At 34.5% G+C, this 22,829-nt stretch overlaps 1 protein-coding gene across 1 annotated transcript; it reads left to right on the top strand.

Moving 5' to 3' along the window:
- Nucleotides 1-344: 344 nt before the first annotated feature.
- On the top strand, nt 345-22,302 carry LOC139864284 (uncharacterized). Its single transcript, XM_071852861.1, has 6 exons — nt 345-511; nt 646-789; nt 1,001-1,054; nt 1,156-1,164; nt 1,277-1,523; nt 22,045-22,302. Exons 1-6 carry the CDS (start codon nt 345-347, stop codon nt 22,300-22,302), a joined length of 879 nt encoding a protein of 292 aa, XP_071708962.1.
- The last annotated feature ends 527 nt before the right edge of the window (nt 22,303-22,829 follow it).

The following is a 22,829-nucleotide window of genomic DNA, read 5'->3' as shown; positions in this document are numbered from 1 at the left end:
TTTACGAAAGTTGATTCTTTTATCGTTGGAGAAAAAAAAAAAAAAAAAGTTGAAATGATGAAAATAGCCTGGTTACTATTGATTATATATAGATAATTTGCAGACCTCAACAACAACACTCCATCGCCATTTTCATGGCTTCCATCTTGAAATCATTCAAAAAATCCAACAGATTACTCTCAACACTTAACCCTATTAATAACAAAACACACACTTCCTTTTTATCATCACTCTGCCACAAAACAAACCCACCATTATCATCACCAAAATCACCACCAATCGCTAAAAAGGTACCATTTAAAATTACCACTCATGGGGTATCTAGGGAAGATCCATATCACTGGATGTCAAATACCCATGACCCGGATTTCATTACTCACATTCAAAATGAATATAATTACTCAGAAGCTTTTATGGCGGATACACACAACCTGCAACGCACTCTGTTTACTGAAATGATTAACAGAATACCTGATAATATTTCCACCCCACCTGAAGTTTGGGGTCCCTGGTAATAAAAAAATATTCTTTTACTAATTTCATTTATGGATATTTGACTTATTCGTAGATATATTGTTATTAGTAGTTGATTTGAAATGTCAATTTGTGTGTGTTTTGTTATTGATATTTGATCTGTACTTACAGTTTTAAGAGGATGTACTTAAAGGTATTGCAAATTCAGCTCAAATGTGTGCATTTTTTGGGTGGTATGTATAGCCATTTAGTATTACCTCCGTCCCCAAAAGTAGAAATTGAAAAAAGTCTAATTTTGACTTTTGGGAGTCAAAGGTAGGAATGAAGAATATGTGATGAATACGTTTAGATGCTACATAACTAGTATGAAAATGATTGCTTTAGTGAATTCTTATAAATTTTGTATCTTTAATTCCATATAGAAGAGAATAGAATGTGAAGGTTACTATGTTTGTCATGAAACATGATGTGCTTTTTTTTTTTTTTTTTTTTTTTTTTAATATTTATTGATTGTCGTGTTGATTAGGTTGTATTATCAGTATATACCGGTGAAGAAAGAATACCCTGTGTTATGTCGAAAGTTGGCAGTTACAAGTTCAAATTGGGTGAAACATATGATCAATAATGTAACAAGAGGATTTGTTAGTGAAGAAATTTTACTTGATTGAAATGAAATTGCAGACGAATATGGTAAATCGAATCGTTTACTACTTCAACTCTAAACTTAAATAACAAATATATGTTATGAAATTGCCTGATTGGAATGTTTGTTTTGAAAATGACTGATTTTGAACAAGTGTAGTTTAATTCCAAAAGTCAAAGTCAAACTTAGTAACGATCGTCCGTTATGTTCAGGGTATGTTCATGTGGGTACCTGTAGAATATCACCAGACCATCGTTTTCTCGCGTACACTATCGATGTGTCCGGTGACGAACGGTTTCTTCTACAAGTTAAGAATCTTGAACGTGGGACCATTATTCCAACGTTAAGAATTGAAGACGTTGTTAGTTTGGCGTGGGCCCAAGATAGTTGTACATTATTTTATACTGTTTGTGATCAGAGCCAACGACCTTATAGGCAAGCAACAAGCTTTATAAACAAAAATCATTTCATTAAAATTAAGGTAGTGACGTCTCTAACAATCATCATTATAACTTATAAATGCATCTTGAATGAACAGGGTACAATACACAACATTGGGCTCAAATCCAGTTAGTGATGATGTCATCGTATATACCAAAAAAGATTCAAGCTTTTGTGTCGACATTACTGTTGGAAGCTTTGACGAACCTAACACACTCACTACAGAGGACCTAGATTATACTACACTCACTACACCAACACTTGACGTTGGTTAGCCTTTAATTTTATAAATTCTTAGTGCACAATAGTACTTAGGCGACAGTGTCGACCATATATCATTTAGGCGGTATAACCGACCATATATCACTTAGGCGGCAGAGCCGACCATATAATAAAAATAACACAAGTGCACTAAGAACTCAAACACGAACTAAGGCTTAACCGGAAAACTTAACAAAGAATACTTTTATTAATACAAAGAAACAATTACAATATTATGGACTCAACTCACACTCTTACTTCTTCACAACTTCTACTTCTAACTCTTCTTCACTTCTTACTTCTTCTCTACTTCACACTTCACTTACTCACTCCTTACACAACTTACTCACAAATGAAATCACCACCCATATTTATACTACTCCATGGAAACTTCTACACACTAGATTTTTTCATGGATAAATATCTAGATATTTTACCACATAAAAATGTCTAGATTTTTACATTTTAACATCTAGATTTTTCTTCATTAATATCTAGATATTTCTTTTACATTTTAATATCTAGATATTTACATACATTACTAATTCCATATTATCTAAATTTGCATTGCATTTTAACAGTCCCTTCAATGCAAATTTTCTTCCATTGGTGACTTGCAGACCATTCCAAGTGCTTCTCTGAATTTTGTAAACTTTGGTTTACTTAGGCTCTTGGTGAATATATCTGCAACTTGTTCATCTGTCTTTGTTGGCACCATATTGATCTCCCCTTCAAGAACCTTTTCGCGAACATAGTGATAGTGCACTTCTATATGTTTTGTTCTCGCATGAAAGACTGGATTTTCTGCTAGACGTATAGCTGATAGGTTATCGCAGAAAAGCTTTACTTGATAATCTGCTGATTGATGTAGATCTTCCATTAGTTGCTTCAACCACATAATTTCATGTGTTGCTGATGCCGCCGATCGATATTCTGCTTCAGTGCTTGATAAGGATACTGTTGCTTGTCTCTTGCTGCACCATGATATTACTCCCGATCCAAGACTAAACATGTATCCAGTTGTTGACCGTCGTGTATCATAGTCTCCAGCATAATCGGCATCACAATATCCAATCACATGACATTCTTTTGTTTTCCTGTATAAAATGCCAAAGTTAATAGTGCCTTTAACATACCTTAAGATGCGTCGTACAACATCAAGGTGAGGCTTCTTCGGATTGCTCATGTATCAACTAACCACTCCAACTGCATAAGATATGTCTGGCCGGCTTAGTGTGAGATAAATAAGAATTCCGACCATCTTTCGATACATTGTAACATCTTGAAGACTTTTTCATTCATCTGCTCGTAGTTTTGTATTCGGATCCATCGGAGTTGAGATAGATTTGCAATTAAGCATTCCGTACTTTTGTAAAAGATCTCGCGCATATTTCTGTTGTCCCAGAAATAATCCTTCTCTTTTCTGCTCTATTTCGAGTCCAAGAAAATGTTTGAGTTCTCCAAGCTCCTTCATATGAAATCTGATAGACAGATTCTCTCTTGTTCTTTGCATCTCCTCATAGTGATCTCCCGTGATGATTAAGTCATCCACATATACTAGCACTATGGCTAGTTTTCCTTGATTTTGTTTCACAAATAAACTAGAATCTGAAGGAGCAACTGTAAAACCACTTTGTACCAAGAACTCACCAATTTTCCCGTACCAAGCTCTTGGAGCCTGCTTTAAGCCATATAGTGCCTTCTTTAATTTGCAGACATGCTCAGGATGGATCTTGTTCTCAAAGCCTCTTGGTTGCTCCATATAAATGTTTTTGTCGAGTTCTCCATGTAAGAAAGCGTTCTTGACATCCATCTGCCATAACTTCCAAGATTTGCTAGCAGCTAAAGCTAGTAGAACTCGAATTGTTGTGATCTTTGCCACCAGACTAAATGTTTCTTCATAATCCAGCCCATATCGTTGAGAAAAACCTCGAGCAACAAGTTGAGCTTTATACCTTTCAATAGAGCCAGCAGATCGAGTCTTCACCTTGTAAACCCACTTACAAGATATTGGTTCCACATCTTTTGGCTTTGGAACTAAATTCCATGTCTGATTTTCTGTTAGTGCATTAATTTCTTCTTCCATTTCTTTTCGCCATTCTTGACTTTGTGCTGCTTCTTCATAAGTGGAAGGCTCAATAGGTATTGATTCATCCACATGAGCAGCATTGGCATACCTCGGATTAGGTTGCCTCGGCCTTGTTGATCTCCGTAATTCTTGCACATGCTCCTCGGCATCCATTTGGCTTGGACTAACCTCTTCGGATGTAGATTGATGTACCCCAGTTTTCCATGGACTCGTTGATGATGTAGCGTGAGGGTACGAAATAGTATTATTTTTAATACAAAATACTACAAAATATGACACAAGTTTTATTAATTTACGGATGGGATATACCTAAACCTTGCTACAACACTATAGGCAGTGTACCTAATCGTAGAGTAGTGTAGTTTTTAGTAAGTCCGGTTCGTTCCACAGGGAGCTGGTGATACTTACTATATTTTTAAAAACTATATTTATACAAAATATATATAATTATATAAGTAGTAATATTATTATAAAAGGGGGGTTTTACCGTTTAATGACCGGTTTGTCGATTCTATATTTTAAGCGCAAAGATAAATGACGATAATTAAAGTGCGTAAAATAATGACAATAAATAAAATGACAGTAAATAAAGATACGATGAGAAATATAATAAAAGAATTATGCTTATTTAAACTTCCGTAATCATGATGTTTGACGTGTTGATTTTAATTTATTACCATGGGTTAATTGTCCTTTGTCCTGGTTTATTTGATACGTCTATCTGGTTTTTGTCCATAATAGTCCATCGGTCATAAATATAAAGTGCGAGTATCCTCGTCAAATTACCCTTATACCCGAAGTCAAATATTCCAACTGATTAAGGATTTAAACTGTGACGCAGTTATCACTTCTGTCAACAATTACACCAGTTATCACTGTATGTAATCCACCCCTGTTTTAATTAGTTTATGAATATTAATTCATCCACTTGATCAGAATGAATAATCAATTACCCAACCCAATTGATTAATTAAATGATTATAACTGATTCCATATGAACATCACTAAATAGGACAACCATAATCATTATTAATTATTAGGTTAATTAATTTGAAGATAGGTTCGACAGACTCCAATGAGTTGTCACTCAATTAGACAATACCCCCCATCTATTAATAGTCAATAGTTCAATTTCCACAAGTGTCGGTCTTTTGCCCAAACCTTAATTATGGTCCAAAGTTCAATAACCCCTTCTTAATATTTTAGCCCAACATCACGATTACTTCGGCTCAAATAAGCATAATAATAACTTAGTTACGATACATTAATGTAAAAAGGTTGAACATAACTTACAATGATTAAAAATAGCGTAGCGTTACACGGACAGAATTTCGACTTACATACTCAAACGATCTCTATCATAAATCTTATTATTATCATAATTTAAAATTAAAATTAAGATTATTGTTATATCTTATTGAGTTAACATTATGATAGAGATATAGAATATAGATATTGATAATTGATATTGATAATAGATAGATGGATCGATAGAAAATTGATAGAAAAAGGTCGTCCCTTATTTTGATCGTAAATCATCGCCTTATAGGCAAAATATGAAATTGAATTTTCATTTACGACCCCTGAACTATTATCAATTAACAACTTTTTATTATTTAATATTATTCTTATTATGAATTATTTAAATATTATATTTTATTCTTGTGCATAGTTGACTCGTAATTTTTACACCGTTGCGTCGAGCGTTGAGAGTTGGTTCATGTCCCAGTTCCGGATTTTCGAACGTCCTTGCGTACTATTTTATATCGTGTACTTTGCGTTTTGTAACTCGTACTCTTGTCATTTTTAGACGTTCTTCATCAATAATTTGAACCTTTTTGATTGTATCTTGTACTTTTGAGCTTTTTGGACCTTTGCGTCTTCAAATCTTCGTTTTCGCCTTTTATCTTCGCACTTATTTAAAATAAACGAATATTACTCGAAAATGGAACAATTGCAACTAAAATCTTGTCTTTCTTGGGGGATTTTGCTATGAAATATATGTTCCTTTTTAGCCTTATCAATATCCCCACACTTGAGCGTTGCTTGTCCTCAAGCAATACAGTCTTGAAATAATATAATACATCACACGAATCACTTCTTTATTCTTCACACTTTGTACATCAGTGATTTTGATAGAGCGGTATAAACAATGATATTAACAATAGAACCATGGTTAAAGGTGGGTGTGTCATCCACAGTTGCCTTGGGTGTAGGACAACGACACTTGCAATCAAATAGCCAATTTACTTTCGGTTTCCAAAGCAAAGTGCACATTTGAAAGGCGGTTTACAGTCCCACATGACTATAAAAATTTAGATCCTTTAGGAAATAGGATCTTTATGAAAACATTTGATCTTTTGAAAATTCAATCTAGCTTTTACCCTAGATAAGTTTTCTGATTTGATCCACCATTGGTGTTGCAAAATATATTTGTGGATCAATATTTTGGCTAAAAACATTTAGGTTCGTGTAATCCACTGCTATCCCGGTATCGGAAAGCACACATCCAGTTTACTTGTTCCGTATATTACCTTTCGGTAAACTACCGTCCGGTTGTAAAGGAAAGCGATGAACAAGAAACTGTTAAGGCAATGTCCCGTGACATGCAGATGATTATGGTCTTTTAACGTGTCGGATGCTAGAACTATCCTTGGTAGGAGCGATAGTAAAGATCATCCTATGATTTTTCGGTCTGGCACAAGGTCCTGTCTCCGACCATGCTATGCAACCACCGTTCTTACGGTTGACACCCGATTTGGTTCAGGTGACCTAATGAATTCCAGGTGAATTTCTTAGAATTTTACGTTCAATGGTAATGAACGCATTGAAAATGGTTTTTCAGAAAACAAATCGGTTTGTATTTTTGATCAAAATATTTTCTCGTTCATGCTCGAGTTTAGATATCATCGAATTCCATGAGTTTGAATTCTCAATCTTTAAGGTCAATCTCTAGGATTGAGTATTATCAGTCTTAAAAGCTGATTTTTAATCTTTAAGGAGATTATCCTTTTCTGGGGATCTGATTCATTAGTCTTATCAAGCTAATTTGCACGGTGCCTCCCCATTGTACGAGATAAATCCTTCTCATGGTTAGGATAAATCTGACCACTTGGCGACCCTGTTTGATGCTGAGGTCCGTGGATTTCCTGCTGATTTTAGTGATGACTTTTCTAGATTTTTCGTCAACCTACAGCTGGTCTGGACGACAACTTCATGACCTAAATCAAGAAGCGCGTGTCTTTTTCGGAAGACTTTACTTCCTTTTAATGATGGAATTGATTCATCGTGTAGATCCATCTTTCTTTCAAATGTATTACAGTAAACCGGGTAAAACTGATTAGTATCGTCCAAAGCAAAAGTACCTGCAATAATCTTGTACAAAAATATGTGATATATGTTTTAAATTGAATAACTTGGTACATTCTTCCCACACTTAGTTTCTTTCTTTGCCTTTTTATTTTCTTCTATTTCATTTTAAATGAATTCAAGCGTTTTAGGGTGTTTCTCAATTTATGTCCTTTTCGAGGTAACGATAATTTCAGTATTATCACCTAGTTTTCATCGTTCATAAATATGTATAAACATGATTTTGAGTTCATTTAATTGAAAATTTTTCAAATTTTCACAAAATTTGGCAAATAAACTAAGTGTAAACCCGAGAGAATTTATAACCCTTCCCCACACTTGAGATCATGCAATGCCCTCATTTGCATGAAATCAGACTATAATTATAAATTCAAGAGGGTGATTAGTGTAGAAAAGTGATTAAAAATACTCAGTTTGTAAGCATATTATTTTACATCACATTTGATATTTTGCGCCTTGTCATCAAAATTAGTAGCTTTTTGTTGAACTTAATGACAGTCTTTGAAAGTGCGCTGTTTTATCCTGTTGTGTACATAACATAAAATACAAACATATATACATATTTTTGAAGTTTGGTATATAACCCCTACGTTCAAAAATTAATATAATATATATATTTTTTTTGTTGCATACTTTAGATCAATAAAATTAAATGATAACAAAATTTGTCGCCCCGCCCTCGGGTAAAGCAATTTCGGCTCAACGACCTAGTCTTTAACTCACGACGAATTTTAGAAATCATTTTTTAAACTTAATGAATTAAAGTAAATTTTATTTTTAAAAACTTAAATTAAAATGCATATTAATTTCATAAAAAAACCTACAAAACAAAAATTCAGAATGGAGGGAGAAAACTAGTTCTTTAGTGTCTGCTAGCGGAAAAGACCAATCGGGTTCCATTCTCGGAACTACACGAGAACAGAACAACTAACTCTAGATAGCATTTTCTTTTTAGAACATTTGAATCTCCCCACACTTAGGTAGCCGTGGTGTCAAAATTGTGATTAACTTCATCGTTAATTTCTCTTGGTCCATAATCAACTTGCATATCCGTGACTTTTTCTTTAAGCCATTGGTCGGATTCCTGTGTAATATCCACAATTTCAACTAGTTTCTCCTTTTCTTTAGGTGATAGATTGGATACTAACCGGTTACATAACTTAAAGTTCCCCTTGGTTCTAGCATCGCGAATCCGTTTAAAAAGTTTCTTCATTGAACTATTAATAACGGGATCATTTAATTTCGTATCAACAACGGGGTTCTTTGTTATCATGTCATCATTAGGTGTTACTTCATTTTCCCCACACTTAGGCGTTTCATTATTGCTAAGTATTACCGTTGGAGTTGGTAAAAGCACATGGTTCTTACCAATTGTTTTTACTGGTTCAACGGTTTTGGCTGGTGGAGATTTAGACTTTCGAATCATAAAGGTGATCGATTTGTCACCACTTTTAAGTGTCATTCTTCCATTTCCTACATCAAATAACGCCTTGGTGGACGCTAAGAATGGCCGACCTAAAATTAGAGGAATGTTTGGGTCCTCTTCTATGTCAATGACAATAAATTCGACTAGAAAGGTTAAATTGCCTACTTGAACGGGTAGGTTGTCAGCAATTCCAACTGGGTGCTTAATGGTTTGATCAAAGAGTCGAACACTCATATCCGTTGGACTTAACTTACCTACACCTAATCTCTTATATAAGGAAAGAGGCATAACACTTACACTTGCACCTAAATCTGCTAGTGCATCATACATGACACAATCACTAAGTAGACAAGGAACAATAAATTCACCCGGATCACCTACCCTAGGTGGAGGTTTTGGTGGAACTGTCTTCACCGGGTTTACTTCTACGGCTTTTGTTTCTTGTACTTTCTTATTCTTTTTATTCTTCTTCTTTCCAGAGGTATCACAATCTTTATTACCTATTACTTGCTCATACTCAACTCCTTTTCTTGGAAACGGGATGGGTGGTTTGTATGGTGCCACCACTGGCTTTACATACTCGGGTGGTGGTGGTGGTGTAACTTCTTCATTGTTACTTACATCTAAAACCTCCCCATCTTCTGGAGCTGGTTTTTCAGAATTTGTTGACACCATATTAACATTCTCTTTCCGAGGATTTACTTCAGTATTACTCGGTAGCTTTCCTTGTTCCCTCTCACTCATCATGCTAGCAAGAGTACCTACGTGTTTTTCTAGATTCAAAATGGAAGCTTGTTGAGTTCTTAATGACTGATCAAACCTCTCGTTCGTTTGGGTTTGAGTTTCAATAAATTGTGTTTGAGATTCAACTAGCTTGAATACCACGTCTTCCATATTTGACTTTTTCTCTTCGGTTTGTTGTTGTGGTTTATATAAGCCAGGTCTTTGTTGATTGAAAGTGTTGTTTTGAGTTGGTTGGTTATTCGGACCTTGTTGGTTATACCAGTTATTTTCGGGTCCTTTTGGATTGTAAAGAATGTTTTGATTTCGATTGAAGTTTAGCTTTGGCGGTTGATAATTATTTTGATAATTATTTCCAGGCCTTTGGTTCATATAGGAAACATTCTCTCGTTGTTCCAATGTTGGTTCAATGTGACAATCTTTCAATAAGTGTGGTCCACCGCATAGCTCACAACTGATTCATATTGCGTGAATATCTTTATTCATCTTTTCCATTCGTCTTTCGAAAGCATCTATTTTTGCGGAAACGGAATCAAAGTCATGGCTAGAATCGGCTCTAGCCGCTTTAGATGATCGAAAGATATCTTTTTCTTGATGCCACTCATGTGAGTGGGAGGCTGTGTTATCAATAATTTTGTAAGCTTCTGTTGCGGTTTTCTTCATAATGGAACCACCAGCTGTTATGTCGATGTATTTTCTTGTAGCGATGTCTACGCCTTTATAGAAGATTTGCACTATTTGAAAAGTATCTAATCCGTGTTGAGGACATCCTCTCAACATCCTTCCGAATCTTGTCCACGCCTCATATAATGTTTCATTTGGCTTTTGCGCGAACGTAACAATTTCTCCTTGAAGTCTCACGGCTTTAGATGCCGGAAAGAATTGTTTAAGAAAATTTTCAACTAAAACATCCCATGTATCAATCGCCCCTTCAGGTAACGATTCTAACCAATCTTTGGCTTCTCCCTTTAAAGTCCAGGGAAATAACATGAGATAAATTTGTTCGTCTTCCACTTCTCGGATTTTGAATAGTGTACAGATCCTATTAAACGTACGAAGATGTTCGTTTGGGTCTTCATTCGGCGTACCACTATATTGGCACTGATTAGTTACCATGTGTAGAATTTGTCCTTTAATTTCATAATCTGGAGCATTAACTTCTGGTTTAATAATGGCGTGACCTTGGCCAGTGCGCTTAGCTCTCATTCGTTCTTCCATACTTAGAGGTTCTAGATTTTCCATGATTGGATTTGTTGTATACGAATCACTAGAGGATTCTGATTTAACGGTTTGGTGTTCAGGAGGAATAATTAGTGGTTCAGGATCTTGGAATTGTCCTTGAATATCTTCCGAGTTCTTAGTTGTGAAGTCGGGTTCAAAAGATGGATTATCGGAAATTTGCGTTGGAGTTCTTGGTCGACTAGATGACGATTCTAAAGAAAAATCAACGGCGACAATATTGGCTAGATGTCTTGATCGAGTTACAGGTGGTGAACGTATGACAGGTGGTGAACGTTTTGCTCGGTGCATTCACAGAATATCCTATTAGTTATAAAAAATAATAAGAAAAACTTAAATAAGCTATCCAATTAATAGACTTTTCTGATTTTTGCCCACGTTTCGAATAGCCAAAAGATGCAGCAGAGGGGCAGGATTCGTTTGGTCTCAATATAATTGAGGACTGTTTGGCTCCAATAACCCGGTCCACGTACAAATCCAACTATTACTACGAACCAGAAAAATGTCAACGTCTATTAACTTAACCGCTTAAATAATTTTTCTTTCCGTTTAAGAAATTAGAATAGAAGTAGATAAAATTCTATGTCCTATAACTAGAATGACGAGAAATAAGAAAGAAATAGATTGCGCGTCGAAAAATGTCGAAAAATAAAAGGTCGAAAAAAAAGCGTCGAAAAATAAAAATAAGAAAGTAGCGCGAAAAACGGCGTCGCAAAATTCTAAAGCACCTATATCTTAGTCTAAGGAATAAGCACTTAAGGGATTTTACGGCAAACCTAAAAATTCTAGAAATAAAAATAACTATGGCAAAACTAAACTTAATACTAAAAATTGTAACTAGAGTCTAAAAATCTAAAGGTAATAAAACTTAAATTTTTTTTAAATTTTTTTTTTTTTAAAAAAACGAGATTTTTTTATTATTATTATTTTTAAATTTTTTTCTGTCGAGCAAAGTAACAAAATAAATGGTGGAGATTTTGTTCACAATATAAAGATGTCAACATGTATATATATATAATCAACACTTGCCTTTATCATCATTTAACTCTCCACCTTGTTCCACATACTTTATTGAAAACATGATGCATATTAAGTCCCCAATTAGTTAGAATATTTAACTTCGGGTATAAGAATAATTTGACGAGGACACTCGCACTTTATATTTATGACTGATGGACTGTTATGGACAAAAACCAGACGGACATATTAAATAATCCAGGACAAAGGACAATTAACCCATGGGCATAAAACTAAAATCAACACGTCAAACATCATGATTACGGAAGTTTAAATAAGCATAATTCTTTTATTTCATATTTAATTTCCTTTATTTTATATTTAATTGCACTTCTAATTATCGCATTTTTATTGTTATTGTTGCACTTTTAATTATCGTACTTTTTAATTATCGCAAGTTTATTTTATCGCACTTTTATTATTCGCAATTTCATTATCGTTATTTACTTTATGCTTTAATTTAAGTCTTGTATTTATTTTTAATATTTTACATTTGGTTTTAACTGCGACTAAAGTTTTAAAATCGACAAACCGGTCATTAAACGGTAAAAACCCCCCTTTATAATAATAATATTACTTAAATATATATATTTGTATTTTTACAATTATTGTGTGTAAAAAAATATAGTGTTATACTTCACGAGCTCCCTGTAGAACGAACCGGACTTACTAAAACTACACTACTCTACGATTAGGTACACTGCCTATAGTGTTGTAGCAAGGTTTAGGTATATCCCATCCGTAAATTAATAAAACTTGTGTCATATTTTGTAGTATTTTGTATTAAAAATAATACTATTTCGTACCCTCACGCTACATCATCAAGTTTTTGGGCAAAAGACCGACACTTGTAGAATGTTAATATGGTTTCAACGAATTCTGAAAAACCAGCACCAGAAGATGGGAAGGTTTTAGATGAGAGTAACAATGAAGAAGTTACACCACCACCACCCGAGTATGTAAAGCCAGTGGTGGCACCATACAAACCACCCATCCCGTTTCCAAGAAAAGGAGTTGAGTATGAGCAAGTGATAGGTAATAAAGATTGTGATACCTCTGGAAAGAAGAAGAAGAAAAAGAATAAGAAAGTGCAAGAAACAAAAGCCGTAAATATAAACCCGGTGAAGACAGTTCCACCAAAACCTCCACCTAGGGTAGGTGATCCGGGTGAATTTATTGTTCCTTGTCTACTTAGTGATTGTGTCATGTATGATGCACTAGCAGATTTAGGTGCAAGTGTAAGTGTTATGCCTCTTTCCTTATATAAGAGATTAGGTGTAGGTAAGTTAAGTCCAACGGATATGAGTGTTCGACTCTTTGATCAAACCATTAAGCACCCAGTTGGAATTGCTGACAACCTACCCGTTCAAGTAGGTAATTTAACCTTTCTAGTCGAATTTATTGTCATTGACATAGAAGAGGACCCAAACATTCCTCTAATTTTAGGTCGGCCATTCTTAGCGTCCACCAAGGCGTTATTTGATGTAGGAAATGGAAGAATGACACTTAAAAGTGGTGACAAATCGATCACCTTTATGATTCGACAGTCTAAATATCCACAAACCAAAACCGTTGAACCGACAAAAACGATTGGTAAGAACCATGTTGTTTTACCAACTCCAACGGTAATGCTTAACAATAATAGAACGCCTAAGTGTGGGGAAAATGAAGTAACACCTAATGATGACTTGATAATAAAGAACCCCATAGTTGATACGAAATTAAATAACCCCGTTATTAACAGTTCAATGAAGAAACTTTTTAAACGGGTTATTGATGCTAAAAGTAAGGGAAACTTTAAGTTATATAACCGGTTAGTATCCAATCTGTCGCCTAAAGAAAAGGCGAAGCTAGTTGAATTTGTGGATATTACGGAAAAAGCTGGTCAATGGCTTAAAGAAAAAGTCACAGATATGCAAGTTGATTATGGACCAAGAGAAATTAACGATGAAGTTAATCACAATTTTGACACCACGGCTACCTAAGTGTGGGGAGATTCAAATGTTCTAAAAAGAAAATGCTATCTAAAGTTATTTGTTCTGTTCTCGTGTAGTTCCGAGAATGGAATCCGATTGGTCTTTTCCGCTAGCAGACACTAAAGAACTAGTTTTCTCCCTCCATTCTGAATTTTTATTTTTTTTAGGTTTTATTTGAAATTAATATGCATTTTAATTTATGTTTTATTGTGATTTTAAAAAACAAAATTTACTTTATTTCTTTAAGTTAAAAATATGATTTTTAAAATTCGTCGTAAGTTGAACACTAGGTCATTGAACCGAAATTGCTTTACCCGAGGGCGGGGCGACAAATTTTGTTATCATTATTTTTAATTTTATTGATCTAAAGGATGCCAAAAATATTATATATTATAAATTTTTGAACGTGGGGTTATGTACCAAACTTCAAAAATATGTATATATATGTTTGTATTTTATGTTATGTACACAACAGGGTAAAACAGCGCACTTTCAAAGACTGTCATGAAGTTCAGCAAAAGCTACTGATTTTGACAAGACGCAAAAAATCAAATGTGAAATAACAATATGTTTGCAAACTCGGTATTTTTAATCACTTTTCTACTCTAATCACCCTCATGAATTTAAATTATAGTCTGATTTCATGCAAATGAGGGCATTGCATGATCTTAAGTGTGGGGAAGGGTTATAAATTATCTCAGGTTTATACTTGGTTTATTTGCCAAATTTTGTGAAAATTTGAAAAATTTTCAACTAAATGAAGTCAAAATTATGTTTATACATATTTATGAACGGTGAAAACTAGGTGTTAATACCGAAATTATCGTTACCTCGAAAAGGACATAAATTGAGAAACAACCTAAAACGCTTGAATTCATTTAAAATGGAATAAAGGAGAATAAAAAGGCAAAGAAAGAAACTAAGTGTGGGGAGAATGTACCAAGTTATTCAATTAAAAACTATCTATCACATATTTTTGTACAAGATTATTGCAGGTACTTTTGTTTTGGATAATACTAATCAATTTTACCCGATTTACTATAATACTTTTGAAAGAAAGATGGATCTACACGATGAATCAATTCCATCATTTGAAGGAAGTAAAGTCTTCCGAAAAAGACACACGCTTCTTGATTTAGGTCAAGAAGTTTTCGTCCAGACCAGCTGTAGGTTGACGAAAAATCTAGAAAAGTCATCACTAAAATCGGCTGGAAATCCACGGACCTCAGCATCAAACAGGGTCGCCATGTGGTCAGATTTATCCTAACCATGAGAAGGATTTATCTCGTACAATGGGGGGGCACCGTGCAAATTAGCTTGATAAGACTAATGAATCAGATCCCCAGAAAGGATAATCTCCTTAAAGATTAAAAATCAGCTTTTAAGACTGATATTACTCAATCCTAGAGATTGACCTTAAAGATTGAGAATTCAAACTCATGGAATTCAATGATATCTAAACTCGAGCTTGAACGAGAAAATATTTTGATCAAAATTAAAACCGATTTGTTTTCTGAAAACCCATTTTCAATGCGTTCATTACCATTGAACGTAAAATCCTGAGAATTCATCAGAATTCATTAGGTCACCTGAACCAAATCGGGTGTCAACCGTAAGAACGGTGGTTGCATAGCATGGTCGGAGACAGGACCTTGTGCCAGACCGAAAAATCATAGGATGATCTTTACTATCGCTCCTACCAAGGATAGTTCTAGCATCCGACACGTTAAAAGACCATAATCATCTGCATGTCACGGGACATTGCCTTAACAGTTTCTTGTTCATCGCTTTCCTTTACAACCGGACGGTAGTTTACCGAAAGGTAATATACGGAACAAGTAAACTGGATGTGTGCTTTCCGATACCGGGATAGCAGTGGATTACACGAACCTAAAAGTTTTAGCCAAAATATTGATCCACAAATATATTTTGCAACACCGATGATGGATCAAATCAGAAAACTTATCTAGGGTAAAAGCTAGAATGAATTTTCAAAAGATCAAATGTTTTCATAAAGATCCAATTTCCTTAATGGATCTAAATTTTTATAGTCATGTGGGACTGTAAACCATATCGTTACTACCATTGTTTATACCGCCATATCAAAATCACTGATGTACAAAGTGTGAAGAATAAAGAAGTGATTCTAGTATTTCAAGACTATATTGCTTGAGGACAAGCAACGCTCAAGTGTGGGGATATTGATAAGGCTAAAAAGGAACATATATTTCATAGCATTATCCCCCAAGAAAGACAAGATTTTAGTTGCAATTGTTCCATTTTCAAGTAATATTCGTTTATATTAAATAAGTGCGAAGACAAAAGGCAAAAACGACGAATTGAAGACACAAAGGTCCAAAAAGCTCAAAAGTACAAGATACAATCAAAAAGGTTCAAATTATTGATGAAGAACGTCTAAAAATGACAAGAGTACAAGTTACAAAACGCAAAGTACACGATATAAAATTGTACGAAAAGGCGTTCGAAAATCCGGAACCAAGACATGAACCAACTTTCAACGCTCGACGCAACGGTGTAAAAATTACAAGTCAACTATGCACAAGAATAAAATATAATATTTAAATAATTCATAATAAGAATAATATTAAATAATAAAAAGTTGTTAATTGAGCATAGTTCAGGGGTCGTAAGCGAAAATTCAATTTAACATTTTGCCTATAAAAGGCAACGTATTACGATCAATTAACACACACCTTTTTCTATCTTTTTCTTATTTATCAATATCAATTATCAATATCTATATTCTATATCTCTATCATAATGTTAACTTAATAAGATATAACAATAATCTTAATTTTAATTTTAAATTATGATAATAATAAGATTTATGATAGAGATCGTTTGAGTATGTAAGTCGAAATTCTGTCCGTGTAACGCTACGCTATTTTTAATCATTGTAAGTTATGTTCAACCTTTTTATATTAATGTATCGTAACTAAGTTATTATTATGCTTATTTGAGCCGAAGTAATCGTGATGTTGGGCTAAAATATTAAGAAGGGGTTATTGAACTTTGGACCATAATTAAGGTTTGGGCAAAAGACCGACACTTGTGGAAATTGAACTATTGACTATTAATAGATGGGGGGTATTGTCTAATTGAGTGACAACTCATTGGAGTCTGTCGAACCTATCTTCAAATTAATTAACCTAATAATTAATAATGATTATGGTTGTCCTATTTAGTGATGTTCATATGGAATCTGTTATAATCATTTAATTAATCAATTGGGTTGGGTAATTGATTATTCATTCTGATCAAGTGGATGAATTAATATTCATAAACTAATTAAAACAGGGGTGGATTACATACAGTGATAACTAGTGTAATTGTTGACAGAAGTGATAACTGCGTCACAGTTTAAATCCTTAATCAGTTGGAATATTTGACTTCGGGTATAAGGGTAATTTGACGAGGATACTCGCACTTTATTTTTATGACCGATGGACTATTATGGACAAAAACCAGATAGACGTATCAAATAAACCAGGACAAAGGACAATTAACCCATGGTAATAAATTAAAATCAACACGTCAAACATCATGATTACGAAAGTTTAAATAAGCATAATTCTTTTATTATATTTCTCATCGTATCTTTATTTACTGTCATTTTATTACTCGCAATTTTATTTACTGTCATTTTATTTATTGTCATTATTTTACACACTTTAATTATCGTCATTTATCTTTACGCTTAAAAATATAAAATGGACAAACCGGTCATTAAACGGTAAAAACCCCCCTTTTATAATAATATTACTACTTATATAATTATATATATTTTATATAAATATAGTTAAAAATATAGTAAGTATCACCAGCTCCCTGTGGAACGAACCGGACTTACTAAAAACTACACTACTCTACGATTAGGTACACTGCCTATAGTGTTGTAGCAAGGTTTAGGTATATCCCATCCGTAAATTAATAAAACTTGTGTCATATTTTGTAGTATTTTGTATTAAAAATAATACTATTTCGTACCCTCACGCTACATCATGTTAATAGTCAATAGTTCAATTTCCACAAGTGTCGGTCTTTTGCCCAAACCTTAATTATGGTCCAAAGTTCAATAACCCCTTCTTAATATTTTAGCCCAACATCACGATTACTTCGGCTCAAATAAGCATAATAATAACTTAGTTACGATACATTAATGTAAAAAGGTTGAACATAACTTACAATGATTAAAAATAGCGTAGCGTTACACGGACAGAATTTCGACTTACATACTCAAACGATCTCTATCATAAATCTTATTATTATCATAATTTAAAATTAAAATTAAGATTATTGTTATATCTTATTAAGTTAACATTATGATAGAGATATAGAATATAGATATTGATAATTGATATTGATAATAGATAGATGGATCGATAGAAAATTGATAGAAAAAGGTCGTCCCTTATTTTGATCGTAAATCATCGCCTTATAGGCAAAATATGAAATTGAATTTTCATTTACGACCCCTGAACTATGCTCAATTAACAACTTTTTATTATTTAATATTATTCTTATTATGAATTATTTAAATATTATATTTTATTCTTGTGCATAGTTGACTCGTAATTTTTACACCGTTGCGTCGAGCGTTGAGAGTTGGTTCATGTCCCGGTTCCGGATTTTCGAACGTCCTTGCGTACTATTTTATATCGTGTACTTTGCGTTTTGTAACTCGTACTCTTGTCATTTTTAGACGTTCTTCATCAATAATTTGAACCTTTTTGATTGTATCTTGTACTTTTGAGCTTTTTGGACCTTTGCGTCTTCAAATCTTCGTTTTTGCCTTTTATCTTCGCACTTATTTAAAATAAACGAATATTACTCGAAAATGGAACAATTGCAACTAAAATATTGTCTTTCTTGGGGGATTTTGCTATGAAATATATGTTCCTTTTTAGCCTTATCACTCGTTTCCTTAGAGTACGATCCTTCTCCTTCTTTAATTGGATCCGATATGTGCTCTTTATGTTCTTCTTTCTCTTCTGGAACTTCTTCTAATCCATGAGATTCTGGAAGCTCTATCTTTTGAGGTGACCACCCTGAAGAAGCTTCATCAAATACCACATTTCTTGAAGTATAACACTTTCCAGTATTTGGATCACAACATCTCCATCCTTTTCTTGATTCATCATAACCGACAAAAATGCATCGAATTGCCTTCTTATCAAATTTGCTTCGTAGATGATCTGGTACGAAGACGTAGCATACACATCCAAAAATCTTGAGATGGTTGACGGTTGGCTTGATCTTCCATAATCTTTCATATGGTGAAATATATCCCAACTTTGTTTGTGGGAGTCTGTTAATCACGTACGACGCCGTCCTCATACATTCGGCCCAAAATCTACCTGGTACATTCTTACCATGAAGCATACTTCGACAAGTTTCGGCAAGGTGGCGATCCTTGCGTTCCGCCACTCCATTCAGCTGTAGAGTATTGGGGCAAGTTAATTGCCTTCTAATCTTGCGCTTATCAAGATAGATATTGAACTCGGTTGATAAATATTCTCCTCCATTATCTGTGCGTAAGCATCGAATCTTAGTATTGAGCTCACTTTCTACCTTGTTCTTGAACTCTTTAAACTTCAGAAAAGTCTCCGACTTCTCCTTCATGAAGTAAAACCACACATATCTTGAGAAGTCATCAATGAATGTCACCATATATTTCATTCCTCCAAGTGATGTTTGTTTCACTGGGCTGAAGACATCTGAGTGTATGAGCTCTAGTGGTGTCTTGGACTGATGCGCTGACTCCTTGAATGGCAATTGGTGAGCTTTGCCAAATTGACATCCAGCACATATTGTATCTGTTCGGATATCAATTTGAGGAAGCCCATTTACTATGCGTTTCACCATCATCTCCTTTAACTTATTGTATCCCACATGCCCAAGACATTCATGCCACAGATCAGCCGTCTCATTCTTTCGAGTCTTATCCACATAAGCTGTTTCAGCAGATAATACATAGACCGATTCTATTCTTCTTCCATGCATAACTGGATTGCCAACCACCTTTACTCTCTTTAATACGGACACATCTTCTGTTCCAAAGAGCACATAGTTCCCTTCTGCTGTCAATTGTGGTACTGACAGTAAATTCTTCTTTAGGCCAGGGACAAGATACACCTTCTCGAGTTGGAGCTTTTGAGAGTCGCCTTCATTTGGAATTATTGTCTTTTCAATGTGAGAAATAGACAACCTTGAATTGTTGGCTGTCAACACGACTCTCCTTCCTTTGTAATCCTCCATTTCTTGCAGCTTTGTCCCATCGTTGGTCATATGATTTGAGCACCCAGAATCGATGATCCAATCATCTTTGTAGTTTATTTTTGACTTTAAAGTTGTTGTAAGAGCTTGATCATCTATGTCAGCTTCAACAGAGAGTCCAGCTTCTGCATCCCATGTTTTCTCATTAATGGTTGCTTCGAATGTGACCTCTTTCTTCTCATCTCTTGCGGCGGACACATTTCCTTCGAAAGTTCGCCTTCTGGGGAATCTACAATCTCGAGCAAAATGACCCTTCTTGCCACAATTGAAGCATTCACCATTCTTTCTCTTATCATTTTCCCCGTATTGTTGGCGATGATCTCTTTTCCTTGTTGAGCTCCTCCTGAAGCGTTGCCTTTTGATTTTGGGTGACCCATTCCACCCATATGTCTTACTTTCTTTCATCGCCTCTTGTCTTCGAGATGTTGCTTTCTTCTTATTGGTGAAAAGTGCATCTTCTCTGTCTTTTATGGTTACTTCATTCATCTGCTTGGCTAATGCCTCTTGATTAGCCAATAAATTCTCCAGCTCTATTAATGATGGTTGAGTAGGCCATCCTCTCACAGCGGCTATAAATCCATTATACTCGGATCTTAAGCCATGGATGATAATTCTCTTCATCCTTGCATCACTCACTTTCTCTTCAGGAGCAAGCTGAGATATCCCACGGCAAATAGATTTCACCTTGGTGAAATACTGGGAAATAGACAAACTTCCTTGTGAGATACCTGCGAGCTCATTTTCCAAGAGCTGGAGGCGTGCTTCATTCTTCTTTGAAAATAACTTTTTCAAAAGTTTTCCAAGCTTCCTTTGGTGTTTTCTCGTCACGGATGTGCTCCAATAGATCCTCCTCGATTGTAGTCTTCAATATAAATAAAGCCTTCCCGGCCTTGATGTTCCATTTTCTCAAGGCTTCGGCATTTTCTTTCAGTGGAGGCGTTGTGTCACTGCCAGCAACTATTTCCCATAAATCCTGTCCTTGTAGGTAGGATTCTATACAAGTCCGCCAATAACCATAGTTGTGGTTATTGAGACTCTTGATTCCACTACTCGTACTTGCAAGATCTACCATCATGACGTCCAACGTCCAATAAGCTTGGTCCATGACCGATGAGCTTTCACAGTTCCTAACTATGCTCCGACAGAATCTCCCTTAGAGCCTTGGTGAAAACAAGTCGATGTAAACGTCCAACGTTTACCGATGAGTACCTCCACTAGCAATGGTCCCGAACGACCCGCTCTGATACCAATTGTTGGAAGCTTTGACGAGCCCAACACACTCACTACAGAGGACCTAGATTATACTACACTCATTACACCAACACTTGACGTTGGTTAGCCTTTAATTTTATAAATTCTTAGTGCACAATAGTACTTAAGCGACAGTGTCGACCATATATCATTTAGGCGGTATAACCGACCATATATCACTTAGGCGGCAGAGCCGACCATATAATAAAAATAACACAAGTGCACTAAGAACTCAAACACGAACTAAGGCTTAACAGGGAAACTTAACAAAGAATACTTTTATTAATACAAAGAAACAATTACAATATTATGGACTCAACTCACACTCTTACTTCTTCACAACTTCTACTTCTAACTCTTCTTCACTTCTTACTTCTTCTCTACTTCACACTTCACTTACTCACTCCTTACACAACTTACTCACAAATGAAATCACCACCCATATTTATACTACTCCATGGAAACTTCTACACACTAGATTTTTCCATGGATAAATATCTAGATATTTTACCACATAAAAATGTCTAGATTTTTACATTTTAACATCTAGATTTTTCTTCATTAATATCTAGATATTTCTTTTACATTTTAATATATAGATATTTACATACATTACTAATTCCATATTATCTAAATTTGCATTGCATTTTAACAATTACGAGTACAAAGGATGGGAAATATATATCGGTGAATTCAAATTCGAGGACTTCATCTGAGGAAGGAACTAATCTATATCACATAATTTATGTTTATTGTAGATAATTTTATTTTTTGTAAGTAAATTTGGTGACATTTATTAAATTTTGATGTTATGTTACAGGTGTACGTAATAGATGCAAATAACCCAAAAGACGGGTTGCGAAAGATTCATGATCGTGTTTCGGGTGTACAATTTTTCTTGGAACATCATAAAGGATTCTTCTATATTCTAACAAATGCACCTTTGGCTAGTGAAAATGAGTTATTAGATAGAAAATATTACTTAGCTCGTTGTTGTGTTGATGATGTACAGTCAACTAGTTGGCAGGTAATTTTTCTGCTCATATTCTCTGAAGGTGGAACAATGGGCGGGTCTTAAAACTTGTCCACAGCATTATATGTTATGGGTCAAAACTCACCACGGCGTCTTGTGCAAGATAGGCCATCGAACAAAGCACAGAATTTTGAGAGGGCCGAAATTTTAAAAAACCCTGTATATATACTTGTTATGTTATCACTAGAAGTAGGTCAAAGAGAACTTGCAACAAATTTTTTTTTGGAAACAATTGATAACTTATTTTGCTATTTATAGTGATAACTTTTTAGTAGTATTATCCTTGTACTGAAAAATTAAACATTTCTAAAGGGCCCATTTTTATATCTCGAACGTGGACTTATAAATCAATGGGACGGCCCTGCTTGAAATTGTCAATTAGAGATGTTTATTTTTCTGAAGAAAGCATCAATCATAATGAAAACCTCCACTTAAATCAATTGCAATCTAATATATTTCTAAATATTGTTGGAAAATTAGTTAAAAACAAGTGTGTTTTTCACCAACTTTGGACACAAATTAATATATGATAAATTTATATATATTAATAATCATTTAGTGGGTTTTGTAGT

The sequence above is a fragment of the Rutidosis leptorrhynchoides genome, chromosome 8, assembly GCF_046630445.1.
Source record: "Rutidosis leptorrhynchoides isolate AG116_Rl617_1_P2 chromosome 8, CSIRO_AGI_Rlap_v1, whole genome shotgun sequence".
NCBI classification, from domain to species: Eukaryota; Viridiplantae; Streptophyta; class Magnoliopsida; order Asterales; family Asteraceae; genus Rutidosis; species Rutidosis leptorrhynchoides.
Note: the sequence above shows the minus strand (reverse complement) of the source record. Positions and strands in the feature narration are given on the sequence as shown.